Source organism: Delphinus delphis, chromosome 20 (assembly GCF_949987515.2).
Source record: "Delphinus delphis chromosome 20, mDelDel1.2, whole genome shotgun sequence".
Classification (NCBI taxonomy): Eukaryota; Metazoa; Chordata; class Mammalia; order Artiodactyla; family Delphinidae; genus Delphinus; species Delphinus delphis.
The window spans coordinates 53,857,307-53,880,557 of record NC_082702.1 but is presented as its reverse complement, the minus strand read 5'-3'; the positions used below and the strand labels follow the sequence as shown (position 1 = coordinate 53,880,557).

The following is a 23,251-nucleotide window of genomic DNA, read 5'->3' as shown; positions in this document are numbered from 1 at the left end:
TGCTCTGTGAGATAAACAAACCCCTACATTGCATGAGACACAGTGGGTGAGCTTCCTATTACACACTCTTATACAACCATAGGGGCCTCAGCAGATGCTGTCCCTCAACCTAGAACATTCTTTTATTGGCTACAAATATGGCTTTTATCATCCTTCAAGTCTCAGTTTCAATTTCATGTCCTTTGAGGAACCTTCTCTGATCACTCTGTCGAAAAGTGGGGCCTTCTGCCGTGAAATGTGAGCAATAGCCTTGAGGGCAGAGCACAAGTCAGTCTGTCAGCTGCTGTGTTGCTAAGATCTAGCATAATAACTACTCAATAAATATTGAATGAATGAATAAATAAATAAGTGAGAGCACGATGTCTAAAGTGAATCAGAGATCTGGAATAATTCTTTCAATCCGTAATCAATTCTTCAGGAAAAAAACAAAACTAGTGCAAAGCAGCAAGGCAACAGGACCCTGAATGAAGGTATGTTTATTTCCATTTGCTGAACTGCGTTGACACGGCCTTTGGTGTCTGTTGAACAATTAAACCAGCTCAGAAATAATGACCGCATTGTTGCTGCTCATAATGACAACATCGCCCGTGACATGCCAGGAATGTTCCCGGCACCTGTGACTCCGTTCGAAAGCCTCTGTCTTCAAAATGACATACCCTCTCTGATAGTGACTCTCTCCTTTTCAGGAAGCTTGGCATGGCGGAGTCATAACTGTTGGGTTTCAAACAGTAAATATCAAACCAGATGCTGTCGCTGCTGAGACCAGCGATCGGTGGCCCACAGTGGGGTCGGCGTCAACCTTGCTCTGAGTTTGTCAGGGAACGAAGCAGCACTGCAGCTTGTGGCACCCCGACAAACAGCTTATCACTGTAATTAAAGCAGAATTGGATGTCCTACTGCTTTGTGCTCCATCTCCCTTCATGCGGACAAATAAACTAGAGGAGCAGCATATGGACGGAGACCAAAAATTGAATATAATACCCCGTGCTTATATCAGCAAGGGCAAGGAGCACCATCCATGGCAACTCCGTTGGCAGCCGGGCCATCTGTACTGCAAACCTCGTGATGCCAAAGTGGAGTGGAATCATGCTGCACTGTTCTCCACTGACCTACCCTGCGTGGCCCAGGAGCAGCAGGCTCTGTAGCTGCTGTTTATCAGGAGAGAAGGCCGTTTCTGCCAACATTTTGCAAAAGAGGATGCTGCTCTTGAAACAGACACCTGGGTGGCTGGAGGCTTCGGCTCACAGGTAACGAACTCATTCTGACAGCTGGAATCTTGTGTGATGTTTTCGGGAAATCTAGCCTGAGCAGGGAAAAGACAGACAAATTGATGGTCTGGGTGTCTCTCTTTTTGCCTTTTATTTTTCCTCTGGCAGGATCTAGGTACAGTATAAGTGATGTAACAACTGCAGGAAATAGATATTTATTCAGTCAAAAAATTATGATGCGTCTATGATGCTCCAGGCCAAGATCTCAGGGTGCCTACATTGGCATTTATTGCTGATCATATGTCCCCGTCTCCTCAACTACAACACAGAAAATGGCAGACAGGTGGACTACACTACTGCCTTAATTTTTAAAAATATTCTGCCTGGACAAGGCTTAATCAAGTTAGCATCATTTATAAATAAAGTATCATGTTGATTAAATCATGTTCACTTATATGGTAACTTGGACTCGTCAGAAAGGTATCAACTATAGGAAAAAAAAGACACCTTCAACATCCAAATAAGTAAACGCCTATCTCACTTCCTCATCGAAGAAATCTTCACAGCGACTCAACACCTCTATAGGCTGATTTTGGCCAGGAAGGGAGACAAAGAAAGGAGGGACGTGCTGGCCAAGCACTTGCCGTATGCTTACCATGATCAAACAGGTGATTTCATTTTATCCTTCCCCAAACGTGGATGGAAGGTGCTACCAGCCTTGTCTCATATAAGAAACAGAACTCAGATGGTTTAAGTCACTGTCCAAGAGTCAAGCAGCTAGTCACCAACAGAACAGAAACCAAATGCGAGTGTGTCTCATTCCATTTTTCTGAGTCACAGGACTGGGTCATGCATGATCCTAGCTTCCCATGCATGGATCCTAGCTTCCCTAGCTATTCCCAGAATTGCCCATGGCTATTCCCATGGTTTGGATAGCCATGATGATAAATGCCACCCTTCCAGTAATAAAAATGAGTATGTTAACCTCAGTTTGCTTAAGACAGGGAACTACTGTATGAAACATTACAAAAATATATTGGCATCCGAGTGGTTCACTTTTTTTTGTTTTTTTTTTTGTTTTTGTTTTGCGGTACGTGGGCCTCTCACTGTTTGTGGCCTCTCCCGTTGTGGAGCACAGGCTCCGGACACACAGGCTCAGCTGCCATGGCTCACGGGCCCAGCCGCTCCGCAGCATGTGGGATCTTCCCGGACCAGGGCACGAACCCGCGTCCCCTGCATCGGCAGGTGGACTCTCAACCACTGCGCCACCAGGGAAGCCCCCGTCTTATCTTTTAAGTGAGGTGTTTGGACCAGGACATCTCCAGGGTTCCTCCCAGCTCTAATATTCTGTGATCCCTCTGACTTGAGAAAGGGATATAATTAAAATATCAATAAATATAAACACAACCAAAGAGCAGCAAGAGCTTCTAGGAGGACTCCTCTGACTTAGGAAGGGGACGAGGGAACACTTCACATACTCAGTGGTCCATTGAACAGTGCAAAATGTCTATTCAACAATCGTACACGAGTGGGCCAGGACTCTTGGTCATTTACCATGTAGCAAGTCTTCCTTTATCTGGGGAACATGTGCTGCTAGGGGTCCTTGGTGCTATAAGCCTTGGGTCATTCCACTCCCAGGAGACAGAAACAGAAGAAACAAAATCATGAGGTATTCTTCAGTCATTTTTTATCATATTAATGTCTTAAGAATTTTTGCATGATGGCTACATAGAAATACTTCTAAGAGACAAGAGAAGAAGGTAGGCTTTCAGGGTCCCAACTGAGAAGAGAAGATCACACTTGGATGCCACCACTGTCGAACATCAGGAAGAGGTAGGATACTTTAGTACAAAGAAGCAGTAACCAAGTTGTGTCCATGGAGCTTAACCATAGATGAATCTATTAGTATTAGTATCAGTATTAGTATTACTACCATGTCCACCTAAGGAAGAGCAGCTCAGATGGATGAAGGAATTCTCCCCAGCAGAGTATTGAGAAACCAGGGTTTCTCAACTAATGTCTGATATTTCTTAATGATATCTTGATTAGCAAAGAAAAAAAGAGACTTAGTTAGAAAATTCTTTGACTTGGTGTCAAAAGTTTAGGACCCCAAGAAACAGTGCCCTGCTCAGGTAGAAAGGAGACAACACAAATGAGGCCGTTTGTAATGTTGGAGGAACCACAGGTGGAACTAGAGGCTTCAGGAGTGTTCTTTCACATTCCCAAGAATGTATGGAATGCATATATCCAATTAGCTGTATTTTTTAATCCTCAACAGGGCTGAGGATATATTGCCCCAGATGACAGCTGCACAGCATAAGAAGAAAGATGTTCTAGACCTAGGGGTTGTGGGATGGGTGGGGAGGGGAAGCTGGTGGTGCCAGAAGGAAGCAGAGCTGAAGTAGAAATGGACAAAAAACTTACTAGAACAGGGACACAGTGGACTTAAGCCTATCCCATGTAGGAGAGGGTCAACTTACTGTTTTCCTGAAATATGCTGTTAGACCAGCTTTGACTGTTTGTGTACAGTTTGAAGTTTCATGTAAGGTAACCATTGTTAATATATATAATATATGTATACACATATATACACAACTATATGCCTAATACATATATATTCAGGCAAAGATTTATAAATAGTGATGGTCACAGCAATATGATTTACAGCTGGGAGCTAGTGGAGGGAAACAACTGAATGCCATCCATTGGGGATAGCATAAGAGGTTTTTAACCATTTTTGTGTCATGGACTCCTCTGGCAGTTGGTAAATCATGTGGCATCCTTCTCAGAAAAATATTCTAGGAGCAAAAAATTTAAAAAATTGGATTACAAAGGGAACTGATCTATCCATGGACCCCTTCGAGGCCTGTAGAGCCCACATTAAGAACCCCTGGAACTCAAGGATGGCTGACCAGTAGCATGCCATACCACACAGCCTTTCCACATGACGCTGAAGAAAGACATCTGAGGACTGAAAGATGTTTCTGAGACACCGGTGGTTTAAAAAAATCACTGAGTACCAGATGGTCATGTGTGGATAGTGTATGTTTAGGATACAGCTTCCCCAAGTGTAGGCCCCAGAACCGGGAGGGTCAGCAGAACCCAGGTGCTGCTTAGAACGGGGACTCTCAGGCACTACTCCAGACTTACGGAGACCAAACTTTGGGGATGAGGCCAGGAATCTGTGTTTTCACAAATCTGTATGTACTTCAAAGACTGAGAGGCACTGTCCTGGGATGTCAACAGTGGTTTTCTCAAGTAGGGCAACTGGGGAGATTTTTCTACTGTTAAATAAGTGTTTTTTTCTTTAAAGTTGTTACACAAACATCTATTATTCTTATAATAAGGGGAAAAAGTTACTAAAAAATGGATAAGACAGATTTATTCTATGGTACGATAGGAATGATTTCCAGACGCAAGGAACAAAATGAAAGCACCACTTGTAAGGAATTTCAAGTTGTCAAATAAATAACCTAAGCATTGAGCAACACAGAGCCTGTGAATTGTGTATATTAATGCACGGCCAAACATCAGCATTCGAAGAAGAAATTACTAAGAAATGTATTTGGAATGAACCTGAGGCTAGAAGGCCAACAGTGAACACAGTTGTTATGCATTTCTGAGCTGCCAGGAAAAAAAAGAAAAGATTTTAAATCCGTGGCAAAGAGGGACTAAACTAAAATCCCTAGGCATGGATCAGGTAGGATTTGTGTTCAAACTGGGGAAGACACAGGGAAGGGATTTCTGAGGACCTGCTGTTTCCTCAAGCCTGTTGCTGGTGCAAAATGAATCCATTCGCTGAAAGAAAGCTCTTCCTTCCAGTCTGCATGTCCACCTCTATGTAACATGCAGGTACATCTGTTTCCTCTGGGAGAGCTGATCTCTTATTTCAAAGAAGGGCAGCACAGCAGCCTCACTCAAGTTGAAACTTTGTTGAGGGGGACAAAATAGTTGCTTTACTTTCACAAAAGGTCTACCGACCCACAGCTATACCCAACATCCAGGTGGCTGTCCTCAGGATGCTACGGAGTTGCTGTGAGGCAAGGACAACTTCTGTCTCATTCCATTTTTCTGAGTCACAGGATTGGGTCATGCATGGGTCCTAGCTTCCCTAGCTATTCCCAGAATAGTTGTCCTTGCCTCACAGCCATATTCAGTTATTCTAAGCTCTCCAGACACACCAGCCTCTCTCTTGCCTCTAGACATTGGATCATGCTTTTCCCACTGCCTGGAAGACTCTCTTTCTTTCCACCTCCTTGCCTACTGGTACACAACAGTCAGGAATCCTCTTGGGAATTACTCCTTCTGTCTTCTTAACATCTCCACGCTCCACAGCTCTCTATCACGGTGCTTATCTGCCTGTTTACAGGTCTGTGTCTCCCCTGGAATGGATGTTCTTTGAGGGGGAAATCTATGGGCAGTAGCCAGTGCAATGCCAGGCACATAGTTGTTTGATAAATATTTCTGAATGAATGAATAAGTGAATGAATGAATGAATCAGTGAGGCCCAATTTTTCAGTATAGGAAGAATATCTCCCTGCCCAAGAGGCCTTAACTGAGGCTTTTCTTCATGTCATGATCCAAATCACCCAAGACAAGAGGGAACACCCACAGATGGGAATGTTTAAACTTGCAACAAAGGGTCTTGTATCCACCAGCTCCCCCACTGCTGCTTACAGAGGCAGGCCAAGCCCAGGTGCCTGGAAGGCACTGTGCCCAGGGACCCAGCTCCACAGTGAAGTCTCTCCCCTGTAACTCCATTTGGAAGTGAGGGTGAGTTTCAAGCTAGCAAAGGAAATAAATGTGGGTTTTTCACTCATCCCTCGCCCTCTGCAGAAAACCATCTATTGTCCTGTTTCTGTCTCCATCCATTTCTGCCTCAATCTTCTGCCCAGTTGGAACTGGAGGTCTGACCACAAAAGGTCCAATCCATTCCCCATGGCACCCCAGGCCCTGCTCCTTCTCAGCCCTTGTTGACTGAGTCAGCTGTAGTCTTAGGGCTGAGAAAAACGAGCAGTGATATCTCTAAATTACACCAAAGTTGGCCTTTTCTGCTTTCACTCTGTTCCTTGTGGCTCCCTTTGAACAGGGCTGTCAGCAGAGATACTGACAAAAAACATGTGGTCTGAAGGGAGAAAGTAGCTTTCTTTACAGCAAAGAGAGCCGTTTTCTGCTTGTCAACACGTGGTCTACTCTTTAAGCTAAGACATGACCTCTGGCCTCGACTCAGTGTGCAAACACACACATCAAATAAACATTTGTGCGGTTAACCCTCATTTCTCCACACTTCACAGAGAATTTTATCTCTACCTTTCTCATTTTCCAGGTAGAATTGGGACAACTGTCACAGAATTTGTCAGCCTCGGGAAACTGACTCAGGGAATTTTTGTGCAGAGGAGAGGCGTGGAAGAGCTCAAAGAGCACAGGCTCAATGTCTGCGTCTACTCTGCACTGGCTGTGGGACCTTACACAAGTTACTCCGTGCACTTCAAGGAGCAAAGCTGTCCAGAAACGACCCTGGTGACCACTCTGGACAAGCAACAAGCTAAAGCCTGGGATGGGTGGCTAATTGGGTAAGCCACTTCCCCAACTGGAGGTTCCACTCGAGCACTACTCCACATGGGGTCAGTGTATCCTGACCCTATCCAGGGTCACATTCTACGGGCCCAAGGTCACTGGTATGCTGGAGCCAGCTCCTACTGCTTTGTGAAAGCCAAGTGTTAAATATTCAACAATTTTGCAAGTTGGCAGCTTGTAATTTGCCACTGCGGAGGTATTTACACCAGAGAGAGCATCAAACACTACAAATCAGGGCTCCCCTTGTCCCCAGGAGCCAGTTTACTAGTATACCACTGCCCAGGCATGTGGCTTTGGACATCTGGAATCTCGGATGACTCCTATAAACCTGGGTACCTGCACTCAGGCTGCCAGATACCCTCAGAAGTCTGATTACCTGTCCACTGGCCAGCTAAGAAGGGAGAACCATGGGAGCAGAGTGTGTTCTCTGGCAAACCTATCCAGTGTGCTCAGCTGTCTGCACAGGCCCTAGCACCTCTCTCTGCAGGATGCTGGGGAATGGGGAGCAGTGCTTCTCATCTTTGGCTGACCCCTGGCTCGTATGTGTCCTTTCCTCTGCCTCCAAACAGCCTATTCCTTAACCCATGCCATGTGCTATTTTGAAATCCATCCAGAACCCTAGTACATGGCAGATGGCAACGCTGCAGGAACTCAACTTACATGACGCAGTCTGTACCACAAGTAGACTACAAGTCTTGCACGGTGCTTGGCCTCAGTTTCCTCAATGGTACAACAGGGACATAAGATTGGTTGCTGAGGGTACGTGTGGTTTCTGCATGTGAGCGTGCTATGCAAACAGCAAAGACCCACGGAAACTAAACATTCGCGTATGTTACGGTGCAGAAATCATTGAAGAGTCCTAGGGTTCAGTACTGCCACTCTTTTACCTGTGTTACCTTGGGCAAGTTACTTAACTTCTCTCAATTTCGACTTCCCCACCTGAGAAATGGGTGTAGTACCTTATAGGGTTGTTATAAGACCTGCACAGCACAACAACGAGAGCCATGTTTGGCTTAGATCCTGATACTCATTTGATGCGGAAGACTTAGTTGAATTTGAAAATTCCTCAATTCTCCCACTTCTAGGGTGCTAACTCAAGCTGAAATGCCAGATCCTTTAACGTTCTCAAATAATTAAACATAAATTCGGTCTGAGGTCAAAAGTACAAAACAATAAAGCCCTAGGAAACTTTCACATTGAGAACTGCAGGGTGATAAACTCAGGGCTAAAAATATTGCTTCCTCTATAGGCTAAGATGCCTTTATTTGCTGGATGTATATCATGGAGGGCATTTTTGCATATATATGTATTTGGCAAAGAACCAAAACAACTCAATTATGTTTTATCATTAATTAAACTTTGCAGAAAGAGGGCAACACTTGCTAATGGTGAATATAAGCTTTCATTAGACTTAGTCAAAATAAGTTAGAATTAACTTTGCTCAGTTGTGAATAGAAGTTTTGAGTTTTTTATTTGAGTAGATTTAAAATGTCATTGCATGTATAAGCAAATGCATAGAGTCACTGTCTTTTCTCACTCTTTCTGCCTCTTTTTATTTTTTCTCTCTCTCCCCTCCTCCCTTTTAACCCCCCCATCTCTCTCTCCCTCCCCCCTCCCCCTTTACACACACACACACACACACACACACACACACACACACACACACACAATCCATCAGCATCAAATCTATCACGATCTGCTAAGGATGCTTATATGACCTGACATAATGGTTGACTGCCAAGCAATTTATCTGGTAGCCTCACTGCCACTGTGGAAAATTAAAATTTGCTGGAAACATCCAGACTGATCATATCATGGTCTGTTAATTCCTTTTTAACAACAAACCAGCTATGGTCACTTAAATTAGTAACTGGTGAATACCTTAGCCAACCAGCCATAGACTTGGTTAGAATTCAAGTCAAAGAATATTTAAGTCCCTACTCTGTGTTAGGCACTGTACTGGATCACTCACTACCCTTCGTAAATTACAGTTAATGGGAAGAAAAATACAAAAGAAACTATATTGCTGCTCAAAATATGTTGTGTCATCTAAGAGGTATAAACAAATGTGTAAAGGAGATCAAACAAAAATTCCATGGAGGAGACCAACTGCTGTATTTAAAACAGATAACCAACAAGAACCTACTGTACGGCACAGGGAACGCTGCTCAATATTTTGTAGTAACTTCAATGGGAAAAGATTTGAAAAAGAATAGATACATGTATATGTATAACTGAATCACTTTGCTATACACCTGAAACTAACACATTGTTAATCAACTATGCTCCAATATAAAATAAAATTTTTTTTAAATATAGGCTTAAATATAGCCCAGCATTGCCCAATAGAAATCTAACACGAGCCATATAGCTAAGTTAAAATTTTCTGGTAGCTACATTAAAAAAAGTTAAAAAAAACAAAAAAACAAAAAAACATGAGGTTAATTTTAATCATTGCAATATATCCAAAATAATTTTATTGCAACATGACATCTACATGAGGATTATTAATGAGATACATTCCATTAAAATCCTAAGTTACATCTCAATTTGGACATTATATTTTCAACAAAAATATTTAATCTGTATTTAGATTAAAATTTACAAGATAGATTCAATATCTTGTAATAACCTATAATGGAAAATAATCTGAAAAATATATATAGATGTATAACTGAATCACTTGGCTGTTCCCCTGAAACTAACTATATTGTAAATCAACTATACTTCAATTAAAAAAAATTTACAGTTGAAAAGTCAGATTCACATGCAAGTTGTTCCAGTAACTGGATCAAGCAGTAGTTTTTAAGTTTAAATTAAAATCAGTTAAAATTTAATAAAGTGCAAAAATCCAGTTCCTCAGTCACACTCGCTACATTTCAAGAGCTCAACAGCCACACGCGGTTAGAGGCTGCCATGCTGGACAGAGTAGACGTGGAACTTTCTTCAGCGATGCAAATGTGCCATTGGATGTACAACCTTAGAATGTAAATGGAGTGGCCCTATGGAGTGGGGATGAAGAGGGCGTGTCCCAGAAAGAGGGAAGAGTTCAAAGTCATGGAAATATGAAATGCATATGTACAACTAGGGTTGCTGAATGTAGAAATACATTCTGCTGGTCATCTCAGCAAGAAAATTTTGAGCACTAAGCTTCTGGACATCTTAGATCACCTATATTCAAATTTCTCTCCTATACAACAACCAATGGTAACTTTTAGTCACTGAATAAAACTGCTACTTGTTTGAAAATGGGGAAATGAAACATATAAATTTTTGAGAAGAGACATGTAGTTAGACTTGAATAAAAGATGTGAAAAAATGGATTTGAAAAGGCTGATGATGATTATATAAAATAAATCAGGCAACAGAATGGAGCAAGGTACCCTAAGTCTACATATCAGTAGAAAGGTGAGATGGAGTAGTGCTCGATGGGGATGCATTTAGTATCAGCTTTCTGGTCCAGCTTCTGGGGATGCAGCTTGGCACCCATGGGTTCGCAAAGTGTTGCAAAGGACTAGTAAATGGAGTAAAACAAATTTAATCCCAAGGCCATAAGACTCCTTAGCACCTGTTTGCATAGGTGGGAGTAAAGGGGAGATACAGAGTTCCTGGATGTGGGGAGACCTCTAACCACGGTATACATCCAGAACCCTGAGAAATATTTAGGACCTGCCATACATTGTCCTCAGGTGTGACTTACATTCATGACACAATCAAAGCAGAGTCCTGGTTGAGTGGTTTTCATGATTTGGTCTAATGATCTACATTGATTCCCTTTACAAAGAGTACATGGTCCCATTACGTATTTCTTCCATCCTGGGTTAAATATGTCCTTCTAAAGGCTCATTCTACCAATTTATAGGGGATATAAAAAAAGGAATTTCAGTAAAATGTACTTTCATTGGTTTTGATGAAAAGGGTTTGTGATGAAAATAGAATCTCTAACAAGCACTTCATAAATGACTTGTCTTTCAAACTTAATATAAAACAGAATAAAATACATCTCCAAAAGACCTCCTTGCTGCCTCACAGATTTCAAGTCCCCTGCTCTCAATCAACTCAAAAATCTCTATAGACGCAATCAAATATTTATCAGTGAAAATTGGTAAAACTGAGAAATTATTTATGGCCCAACTTTGAAATAGTCATACACTGAAGGGGGAGGAAGAAAAAAAAAAAAGGTTATGTTGGGAACTACACATTTCTCTCCAGGGCACATACTCCCAGATCCTCCCTGCTGTCTAGAATTCAAAAATGGGAAGGAAATCACAGGTTTGAGGAAATGTGTTCACAGCTGGGTGTTCTACCCTTTTTTCAGAAACACTGAGAGATACGATGGAAAACCAGCCCCCAAATTCTAATAATTTAGCTACTTACCAACTAATTAATTATTTTGCAGATAGATAAAATATGTGTATGTCAAAACTTTGCCTAATACCTAGAGCTGCCTGCGTAGCTTTTTAGTGAATATGCAATTCTACGTGGCATGGCCTTGAACTGTGAGAAACCTCCCACGGGGGCGAAATCGCCACAGCACCTTGCTTTTGATATCGTTACCCTCTAGTATATGGGTCTTCATTCTTTAAAGAAATTCAGATTGTGATAAAATATGACAAAAAAGAAAATAAAGAGACAAATACTTGGTCTCCATTCACCATCCTGAATTGTAAGACAAAGTACTTTCGTGCCAACATGCCAGCTCTTCTGCCTTTTATAATAATTTTATACTTAAACTTAATTTTTCCCAACGTTGTATTATGAAATTTCCAAACACGTAGGAAAGTTGAAAGAAGTTCACAGTGATCAACTGTGCTCATCACCTAGATTCCATCATTAACATTTTGCTCTACTTGCTTTGTCATATATCTATCCATTGATCCACCCCTCTAACCATCTTATTTCTTGGCACATTTCAAGGTATTAAACTTAGTTTTAATGATATTTTAAAAAAGTAATTTTCAGCAAGGACATTTCACTCCATGCAAGAGAATTCTCAGGTTGCACTCCGTAGCCCTGAGCCTACTGGTTAAGAGTGCAGACTGTGAAATCTCAAAGAGGTGGCACAAAGCGTGCCTCTGCAGTTAAGTGTGTGATTTCGGACAGGTTACACCATCCCTCTGAGTCTCATTACCCTCATTCGGCACCTTGGAAGATGGTCCTCGTGGGGTTGTTATTATGAAAATTCAACATAATAGACGAAAAGTGCTTACACTTTATTGTGACAAATAAAGAATTTGTGATGATTTTTTCTACTCTTCTCTAATCCTGTGAGATCAAGGCCTCTGTTTCCTTTGCCATTAAATCAGCAGCCCCTTGCACAGTGCCTTGTAAATAGCAGAGGCTGCATATTGATATTATTGATATGAATTGATATGAATTGGGTTAAATTTCAGAGGTTTTCCCTCCTGGGATGAAACAAGTACTTATTATTGGAGAGAGGCAAGTGCAGTGGCTTCAAAGGCACGAGGCATAAGAAAGTTAGTTGAGGAAACGAGTTGGGAGCAGGAGATGAGACAAAGAGAAAAAATCTGGCCTGCAAAGCAACAGTGTTTATATCAAGTTTAGTGATAGAGCAGAATTCATCAGTGCCCAGTCCCAGTCCCTTGCACCTCACCTTTTCAGTGCACACTAGCCACCATGATGCCTAAAGGCTCTCCCGCAAGCCTCAGAAGGCCATTGTGCTGGTGCACAGAACACAGGGCATGATGGATGTGCTGGGGAGTTTAGACTTCTGGGAGCAGCCCTCAACCAGACGGATAGGGATGGTATATAAATACCCCAGCTCCCTCCTCCGTGGACAGGATAACCCTGAGAGTGTGTCTTACACCATTTTCTAGCCTTTCTCTGTGGGATTACAATCCAGTCACCCACAGTGGTAAACAGGCCTCTCAACTGGCTGCTTCCCCTTTCCTGCATCACTCCTTCACTCCCTTACCAGTATTACTGGTATAGAAATTACCTACATTTGAATTCTTGTCTCAGGGAACCCAAAGTAAGACAACTGTCTTTATGCCCACAGAATCTCTTCTTCAAATGACATTCTACACTGAAATCTGATATGTAATATTTGTAAGATTAGAGCTGCCTGACTCGTAGAGTTTGGGTGGATGGGAGTGGTGACGTGTGGAGGCCAAAGCCCTGCCTCCTGGGTCTCTTTTCCCTTCTCCCAGCCTCCCCAGCACTCAGTGAAGACTCCTGTATCTTCTCACAGCTCGACAGAGCCTTGCTTGTCAGCTATAGGCAGAGTTGATTAGGATATGATATAAGATATAAATAGAAGAATAAGAGGAATGAATAAAAACAGGCAGAGACAAAGAGGGAAATATGTTCCTTCAAAGGCCTAAGAAGCATGGACAAACACAGAATTCTTGCAAGGCAGTGCAGTTATTCTGTAAAAGCCATCGGGAGGTTTGGGAGGCTTTCACACCATTATGATGTTAGGACACTACTGCACTTAGAAAAGCTGTTGTTTGTAGAGAACCCAGGTTGAAACCCAGGGCTGAACCCAGGTGGGCAGTACATAGGGGCTAAGGAGACAGAAGTCTTCAGCTTGAAAAACAAATTGTGTTCTGAGGCTGTAACAAGTAAGAAACCATGCAGAAGAATGTCCTTAGTTAGCTGCATACTTATTGATCCATTATGTATCTTAAGGAAAGAGCCTTGTGAAAACTCTCTAAATATACTGAGGGGGGACAAATGTATGGGGCTGGAGGAAGCTTTAGGATGACCACATAACTTACTGTCCAAAGCTGGACAAGTTTAAGGGGAAAGGTGGTGCTCATAATAATTATGGCAGGACAACAAAATTTCCAGGCAAGTGAGATGTGATAATTCACCCTTGTTGTAAACTAATTAATAGAATTGAAATTCCGATACTGAAAGTACTATAGTTTAGTGGTAGGCAGGGGAGGAGAAAGTATTTTAGCTCAGACCTCCTTAAACCTGAGTGTGCATCAGAATTACCTGGGATCTCTTAAAAATGCTGGTGCTTGGTCTTCACCCCCTGACCAACTGAGTCAATTTCTGAGGGTGGAGACTGGCATCTGTATTTTAACTGCCCCAGGTGACTCTGATGCACAGCGAGGGCTGAAAACACCAAGCGTACATGAAGGAGACCTGCAGAACAAGGGTGCAGCTTGTGCCTCAAACTGTCTGGGGGCAGAGTCTTGCAGACTTGAGGACTCTGGCCCCTTGGTGAGTGCTATCCTTGGCTTCAGGGAAACCTACACAAAGGCCATGACAGAGGCGAGGGCTGTCCAAAGGGCCAGGGCACGTCAGCTGTACCACTGTCCTCTCAGAAGAGCTCTGCTTCCCTTTGCATCATATCCTGGAAATCTGGCAAGATTTTGCATCTTTGGTACAGTGATAGTTTAAAATCATAAATATGGTTATTATCAGGATATCAGATTATGAATGTTTCTAATTTCCAAAAGAAATAGATTTCTAATAGTCCAAGTCACACTAACCTCTTGCCCGGGTCACTATAAAACCTTCCTTCTTGGCTGTTTGTGTGTGTCCACTCCTCCCTACTACTCTGCTCCCACAGATCGTTCCCTACAAGGCAGCCAGAGGGACCTTTCAAAAGGTCCAGACACACACAAACACACCTGGGAGACTTTCCAGTGGTTTCTGGCTGCATGCACGATGAAAATCCTATTCATCACTATGGTCTCCAAGACCCACATGACAGGCCAACTTCTCTGACTTCAACTCTTATCACTCTTTTCCTTGTTCACTACATTGCAGCCAACCAGGCATTCTGCTAGTCAAATCCACCTCATTCTTTTGCACCTCCAGGCTTTTGCACACGCAGTTGCCGCTGCCAAGTCTATGGTTTTCCCGACCTCCCCTTGGCTATCCCTTTCTCATTCTTCCCGCCCCCACTCAAACGTCAGGGACACGACCCAGCTGCTCCCGGTCATTTGTGCCGAGATTCCCTCCTCCCTCTTCACCCTGGTCCTGCCATTTACTCTTCTTCACATCACCCCGTGTCTGTTACTCACAGCATTTGTTATCCTCTGCAGTTTTCTCATTTATTTACTCATTGAAAAAATCTACCTCCCCACTAGAACACAAGCTCTATAACAATAGGGGCTTGGATGCTTGTTCACACCTCCACTAAACCGATCTCAATCTTGCAGTCTGGCATATAACAGGTGCTCCTTATTGATTCAATGAATAGATAAACAATCCAATAGCACCAGCCATTCAGATCATCCATTCAACTAACCACCATTGCTCAAATCCCGAGATCATTGAAAAATATGAACTGGTGAAAATTCAATTCTCCATGTCGGCTTTGCTATGGGGAGAGGGTGTGCTGACCAGGCAACATCAGTATTTCTGCCTATTTAACAGTGACTATTTCTTCCTGGAAAAGTTGTTTCTCTGATTCATGTGACAGTGCTTTCTGGATCTGGTTAGTATGGTTTAGTTCCTTTGATCTATCATCATCCGGGTATACTAAGGGGACTGAACTGGCGGACGGCCTGGGCATCATCTACAAAAGCTGTGAGTCTATTGCTTAACCAAAGACATCCTCATGTCACAACTCTTACATCATTATCTACCATGTAGATCTCAGAATCATGACAAAGGTGTTGTTGTGTTTTTTTGTTTTTGTTTTTTGTAAATTCCCTTTTTCATGACCTTTGACATTCTTTTCTTGGCAAAAAAATCTGGCCTCTTACCACAGAGGATCTGAGGCCAATTCCTGCTGGTCGCCAAGCCAGTCAGAGTCAGCTTGTCTCGTGTATGCGCATCTCACAATAAAAGCATGCTTTAGCGGTTTTCTTTGTCTGACTTACCTTGCCAACATCTCTTGGGAAAGGTTGTCTCTGATTCTCTGGAATTAAAATGGGAGATACCACAATGGACCTCTTTTGTCTTGGGACAGGAGAAGTTCTTTCAAATTTAAATATATCCTAAAAGAGAAAAAACAAATCAATTGACTAAAATCCCCCACGGAGAAGATGTATCAGTCTGCTCTGAGATATGGCTCCTTTGTTGTGAAAGCATACAGCTGTTTGGACATTGTTAATTTTATTCTATCAAACCTCATTAGCGTTAGCAAGTACATCATTAGAATTATACTAAAGCTGACATTGTGATTCACAATGACTATCATTAAGCTGTTTAATCCCATCTTCTGAATCATTCTATTCACAATGTCAGTCTTGATTTATACATCCTTCCATGCTTGTGTGTTCCCATTCTTAATCTGTCAAGTGAGGAGATTACTTGGCTGGTCACTAACCCACAGAACTCGCTGGGTACAAGTGTGACTCTCCTCACGGCCAAATGCAAGGTCCTCACAATCACAAATGAATAGGGATGAGGGGTAATCACAGCATTCCAAACACAATGTTCCACAATGTCAGGCATTATGGAGACTCTTAGTCAATGTTCTGTCAAAGTCTGTTTGCTATTATTAGTGGGTCCACTCCTGGAACTCACTCCCCATGCAGTATGTCCCAAACTGCAATCATTGGAACAACACTGTGAGAATTTCTGTCTCATCTGTAATTCACCTTTTTAATTGAATAAATGGATGCAAAAAGGGAAACTTTGTGTCATTATTTTAAATATAGTACCAGTATGGCTTCTCATAAAAAGTACGAAAACGTAAAAATAAACAATGAGATCAATGATGTTATTAAATTTGAGCTGGACTTAGGTGGGTGGAAAGTTTCCTCTTTTTGAAAGGGAGATAAGAAAAGGCTAGAGGGGTGTTAAAGGGTTGTTAGCACTGAGCTGAGACTTTCTCCTTGACCCAATCAGAGGACTTAAAGAGAATTAAAAATGGGATATAATTTTCAATATATAAACCAATCATATTCAATACCACACACTAAGATTACCTGAGGTACCACCAAAAGCAAGCATCTCAAACTCTGGACAATAAGTTCCTATGAAAATCACGTGGCAAATTATATTTAAACACCATCACTGACCCACGCTCCATAAAAGTGTATGCATGTACATGTATATATGTTATATGATAGTGATATGGCTTTATACGTACATGATAGTTTTATTTTTATTATTTTAAAAAATATCTACTTATTTATTTGGCTGCAGCGGGTCTTAGTTGTGGCACATGGGATCTTTAGTTGTGGCATGAGGCATCTTTAGCTGCAGCATGCGGGATTTAGTTCCCTGACCTGGGATCGAACCCAGACCCCCTGCACTGGGAGCGCAGAGTCTTAACGACTGGACCACCAGGGAAGTCCCAATATATAATAATTTTAAAGGAAACTCTATATAAAAAAGCCAAGTAGGAAACAAGACCAGAGAAGGCTATGAAAATGTATATAGTCTTTCTCTTGATTTTGGTCAGATTGTAAACTGATGTTATTCTTGTGGAAAGTAATCAGGCAGCATTTATTTCTCAAGAACCTTACAAGTGTACATATCCCTTCACTCTGTAATCTCACTCCTAGGAATACATCCAAATGCTAAATTCAAAGGAGGAAAAAACTGAAAGCAGGAAGATGTTTAGTGAGACACTATTTATAAAGAGCAAAAATGGCAAACCACCTGAATGTTCAATTGCAGGAGAAGGTTAAATTTGGGTCCATCAGCAGGAGACACTCTTAGGCGGTCACCAATAAGGCAGTTGTAAAGACCACGTTCTAACCACTATGATCATCATTTGACTGCTTCCACAATCACAACCACAAACTATTATAATAACAACAATTTATTAAACACGTGTTGGGCCATGTGCTATGTACCCTACATGTGTCTTTGCTAATATTTGCAATAAACTTCTCAAGTACATCCTAGCCGTCCTTAACCAATGAGAAATGTTAAGCTCTTAGAGGTTATATAAATTGCTGCAATTCACCTAATTAGCTGAGAGAATATGTAAGATAATATGTGTAGGAAAATACAGAATACCATATTGGCTGCCCTCTACTTTATATAAACTATACTGAACATAGAAGAATAATATCCAAAACCTCAATGAATAAGTCCAAATAAAAGACTGCTTGGGGACTTCCCTGGTGGCACAGTGGTTAAGAATCTGCCTGCCAATGCAAGAGACATGGGTTCGAGCCCTGGTCCGGGAAGATCCCACATGCCACAGAGCAGCTAAGCCTGTGCGCCACAACTACTGAAGCCTGTGTGCCTACAGCCCGTGCTCCACAACAAGAGAAGCCACCACAATGAGAAGCCCGTGGACCGCAACAAAGAGTAGCCCCCGCTCGCTGCAACTAGAGAAAGTCTGCACAGCAACAGAGACGCAACATAGCCAAAAATAAATAAATAAAATAAATAAAAAAAAAAACAACCAACCAACACACCAACCAAATAAATAAATAAATAACCCAACCCCAACCATGTAGAAAACAGCAGAGAAAGAAAGAGAGAATGGGACAGTGAGAAGACAATGAAAAACAGAGTGGATTACATCCATAAAACACTGATGTATAACATCTGTAAAGAGGCTTATTAGGGAATATGAAAAGAACAGAAAACATGTAAAATACGTGCAATATACGAATCTTATTTACAATTAAAAAAATCTTGAAGCTTGTATGAAGGAAAGTCTAGGAAAGCACTTTGAAAACATTTAAAGTCCTATGCAAATGTAAGGGATTGGTGATTCTATTCTATAATAAGAGCAAAAGTAGGTTTCCATTCATTATGACGATATGTGTGAAAATGTATGTAAAGTAATGAAAAGCATACTCACTGTCAGTAACAAACATTCCATTGTTTGCAGTACAGAACTTATTTGTGTTTGCAAGCCTGTGAATGGGTGACAGGTGACCAGAGTGGTAAGGTTCCTGAGTCCCCATTTCTACCTCTGGCGTCCTCCCAGTTTACCAGCTACTGAAGCCCACACTGCCAATCCATTTCCTTCCCCCTCATAGCCCAGCAGCTTGGTAATAAGGACACCTGTGTAAACTCCCTGGCTCTAAGGTACCTTCGAAGAGAAGCAGGAGGCTCTGAGTCTCAGGATAGGAAAGAGCATCTGGAAAGGAGGGGGTGGAGGTAGAGTGACCAATTGTAGAGAGGCCTCCGTGTGCACAGGACTCTCTGAGCCCACCATGGTGGGCAGGACTGGGGCATCCTTTTTCTTCCAACTCAACATTTTTTGTGTTACAATGGCAGGGACCTCAACAAAAAATTGGTCCATAACCATGACTCTATGTCTGCGGCTCCACTTCTGTCTTTGTGATTTATGTGTGTCTCTATTAACTACGTGTTTGTGGACAGATGTCTACCTTTGGTCAGGTCTGTGGTAATGAGTCTGTCTGTGTGCTCTGAAGCCAAGTGCTTTTCTGTGACTGGGGCCATTGAGGAGCCATAGCATCTAATTTGATTGACAAATACCATATGCACATCTAGGCACGTGTGTGTGTGTTTGTATCTGTCAATCTATAATGTGAAGCCTTTGAATGCAACAGGATGTGGCCGTAACCTCAAAGAAAGACAAGATGGAAGCAGTGAGGTTTAAAAGTATGTGACTAATTCAAGAGATGTTTACAGAAGAAGAGACAGAGGTGTGGGAAAGAACAGAGCATCAGGCTAAAGGACAGGCTGTGTTAGGACTCCCTGTCTTCTGGTGTTGCCATTAGCAAGTGAGAAGTAAAACATTGCCTGCTATATCAGTAAATAAAGGATGTAGCTAGCACGTTACAGCTGCTTGGATGGTGCAGCCCAAGGAAACTCAGGATGAGAAAACACAGGATGCTGGCCCCAGACAGCTGAGGTGCATATCAAAGGAATGATTTCAGTGAACCCAGACTCTTGCATCTTCCCATACATAGAAAAGTGCTAAATTCCTTAACTTGAGATATCTAGTTTCCTTTTATTAACCGTAACCTTTTGTTCCAACTACCTGGTGTTGTTGAAAAACCTCTTCTATATCCTGGCTTCCCCCTCTTCCTCTTCTGAACAGTTTTCTCAGTCTATATCTGAGATGCTGTCTCTGGGCTTGAAGTCCTAAGAATGTTCACCATATAAAACATAACTTTCAACTTTTAAGTTGTGCATCTTTTTTTTCAGCCGACACAAGATAGTGGGTAAATAGGAAAAAGGCAGTTCTGGGCACAGATGATGGGTGTTGTGACTTTGAGGGCAGCCAACATAGTTTTCTAGAGGGTGTATAAGTAGCTGCATTCGGGAGGGAGAGATGAAAGGGGACAAGAAGTGTCACTCACGTACAAGAGCAGCTAGACGTGAAGGAGAAGCTGACACCATCCAGGTTATGTGGAGGGAAAAGGGAGGAACTCAATCATCCGATGAGTTTCTAAAAGGCCAGCAAAGGCCACAGAAGGTTAGGAGGCAAAAGGAGGAAAACCAAAAGGACAAAGAGATGAGGATTTCAAAAAGGAGAGAGTGCACGGCCATATCACACAACTCAGGCGTCCCCTCCAACAGGCTGAACACTATGAGGAGGCTGTCAGGCTGACGATGAACAGGTAACTGAGGACTTTAGGAAGACAACTTTAAGAGTGTGTTAGGGTCCAGGGTCAGAGGAACCAATGAGAAGTGAGGGCTTTGGTGAGGAAGGAAAGAAGCTGGAAGAAGTTGGAAGTTTGTCAGTTCAAGGGGAGACCAGGAAGGGTGCTGGGCTGCGAGGCGGGGGTCAGAGGCAGGCAGCCATAGTGTTGGGTGAATGAAGACACAGAAGGGAGGTGACCCCAGAGGGAGACGGATGGCTGAAGGCGGTGGGAAGGGAGCGGATCAACGGCACGACCAGCCCCAGAGAGGACAGGAAGGGCTTTAAGGGGAATTTCTCGTTTGTAAATGACGATAACTCTCCTGTGCTCTTGGTTATCAGAATGAAATGAGAAATGGCACTTGAAGGTGGTCTGCACTCTCCAAAGAACAGCACAAAAGTGAAGGATGGTCTTATTCATACCAGGACAGCGGATGTGAGGAAATGAAGACAAGCCACTCGGTGCCTTTTAGGAGTGAGTAATTCAGCTGTGGGTGGCCTGACGCCAGATCTTAAACAGACACTTGCAGACACGCAGCCACCTCCAGATTTCTAGACTACTAGACACATGCACACTGACATCAAAGTCCTCTCTCACCAAACACAAACACTCATGCACTCGTGCACGTGTACACACTCAGAATCCATTTGATAGGGTCACACACATACACTGACACACACACACTCATTAACAGATGCACATGCAACAGACACACATCACATGCCTAGACCCAAGGACACACACAACACAGCTTCCCCCTGCAAACCAACACAGTTCCCTCAGCCACAAGAACACACACACAGACACGGGGCATGCAGAGGAAAGTGCACGACTAGTCATGTGCCTTCAGTCGGTGACCAATGATCCATCCACGTCTTTGAGCCTGGAAAAGCCGGAGGCTTGCAGGGGCCTCATCCTATCTTGCTTCAGTCAAAGGGCAGAACTCTGTCCTCTGGCAGACTCACTCATGCGGCATTTTACTACAGGGAATTGTCACCCTTACATAAATATCTCTCGTCTCCCATGGGCTGACTGGGGCCTGTGTCTTTCTGTCGAAGGGTGTTGGGGTTTACAATCTCATTTGCTTTCCTCCTTGATTCTCAATCTCAGGAGAAATTGGCAGTGCATTAAAAGCAAGTTTCATGCTACATCACACAGTCCCAAAGAACACCTTGGAAATAATGAGGAGGCCCCTGCAACTGTGAGGGACAGGGGAGGGGTTGGGGATGGGAGGGGAGGATGGGGGCCAAGGGAAGGAGGAAGCAGAAAGGATGAAGAACGTGACAAGGAGAGAAAGAGTGGATTTATTTTCATTCATTCATTTCTTCAGAAACTATCTGTGGATCCCTTCCTTCCTGCCAGGAGTAATTCTCGGCATCTGGGAGAGTGCAGTGCCCTCATGCAGCTCACAGTCTAGATGGAGGAGACAGACAGTGAACACGGTCCAGGAGAACAGATAGGCAGGGAGGGCTCACTGTGCACAGAGGAGGGGAGGCCGGGACGGGCCCACTGGGAAGGCGGCCTTGGAGGATGAAGCAACGAAGGCACCCTGTGGCAGGACAAGGCACCAGCAGCAGCAGGAACAGACCCTGGCAAGTGTGCGCTGCAGGGAGGCCTGGCCTGGAAGAGCGGGGGAGACAGTCCAGGGAGCTGGTAAAGGGAATTCAGATCCTGCGTGGCCAGCCACATAGACTGCAGAGAGCACTTGGGCTTTTACTCTGCGTGAGATGTGAGTCATGGGAAGGTGTTTTGTTTGTTTCTTTTTGTGGGCGGGTTTTAAGCTGAAGAATGACATGAACCCACTTACAATTACATATATATCTACACACACATATTTCATGTTGGCTGCCGTGTGACAAACAGATTTTCAGGGTTAAAGTAAAGAAATGTTTATCTGTTGGGTTTCTTTTTTCCAACCCTGTCTTCACAGAGCACTGAGATTCCTCCTAAAATGCAAATCTGAGCTTTCGATCTGGGGAAAAGGAGAGTTGGGGGTCAACTTTCCCTGGTTGGAGTCCCTCTATCCTCCTTCCTTCCCACAGTATTTTTAATGTATTATCTAGGTACAGTTTAAGTACCGTTACATTTACCCATTTTAAGGGGGCAATGCAACGATTATCAGGAAGTTTACAGAGTTGTGTGATCATCACCACAAACTAATTTTAGAACATTTCCATCAGCCTCCAAAGAAACCTCATGCCCATATGCTCACTCCCCTGTTCTAAGCCCCAGCCGCCGGCAACCATCAATCTACTTCCTGTCTGTACACATCTGCCTTCTCCAGACATGTCATAAAAGGGAATCACAGTATGTTTTCACAGTATTTTCATGGACTCTGCCTCCACTTCATAGCTGATTTGAAGATCATGAAGCAGAAAGGGATACAGTTAGTGGTAAGGGGTGTGTAAGGCCAGCCCCCCCCCTCCAGGTGCGACCATGCTCGGGGGCACCCAGAGTCCCAACTGGCCCCAGGCTGGCCAAGAGCCCTGCTGTAATCGCAGTCCGTGTCTCCTCCATTCACCTCTTCCCACTGCCCCCTCCTGCTGCCCTCATCTCTGTGTGGATGCAGACACCCCTCCCCTTCTCCACAAAGATCTCTGAGTCGCAAGGTTTGTTCCCAGGGAAACCATCTAGGACACCCTCAAGGCAAGAGCTGTCCAGGGTAGAGACGAACTGGGCTGGTGTCCCAGAAGTGAAGGGGAACAGAAAGGTTTGGGCCCAGACTGGTGTTCTACAGCTGGGACCGCTCTCCATGTTTTGGCTGTCACTGCTGCCTCCCTCCACGTCCAGCTGAGGGCTGAAAAGTCTTCCAAGAGCCACTCCAAGAAAATAGTGAGATTTGAGAGGAATAGCCCTGCTCTCTTCACAGTGAACCCAAAGCCAGACAGCAGCTCGGACCTGTCTTGCTACCTGGAAGAGGACCCTCATGAGCCGACACCCAAAGGGGTAGGAAGTGGCCAGAGAACTCATATGTACCCGCCCTAGCTCATGCCTCTGCATTAGGTAATA

At 43.3% G+C, this 23,251-nt stretch overlaps 1 protein-coding gene across 2 annotated transcripts in view; it reads right to left on the bottom strand.

Moving 5' to 3' along the window:
• Positions 1-23,251, bottom strand: part of CDH13 (cadherin 13) — a 1,009,733-nt gene that overhangs the window by 541,749 nt on the left and 444,733 nt on the right. For both annotated transcript variants that reach the window (XM_059999015.1, XM_059999016.1), the window contains one exon: positions 15,593-15,709. In XM_059999015.1, coding sequence (XP_059854998.1) covers positions 15,593-15,709 — 117 coding nt within the window. The remainder of the gene's footprint in view (positions 1-15,592; positions 15,710-23,251) is intronic.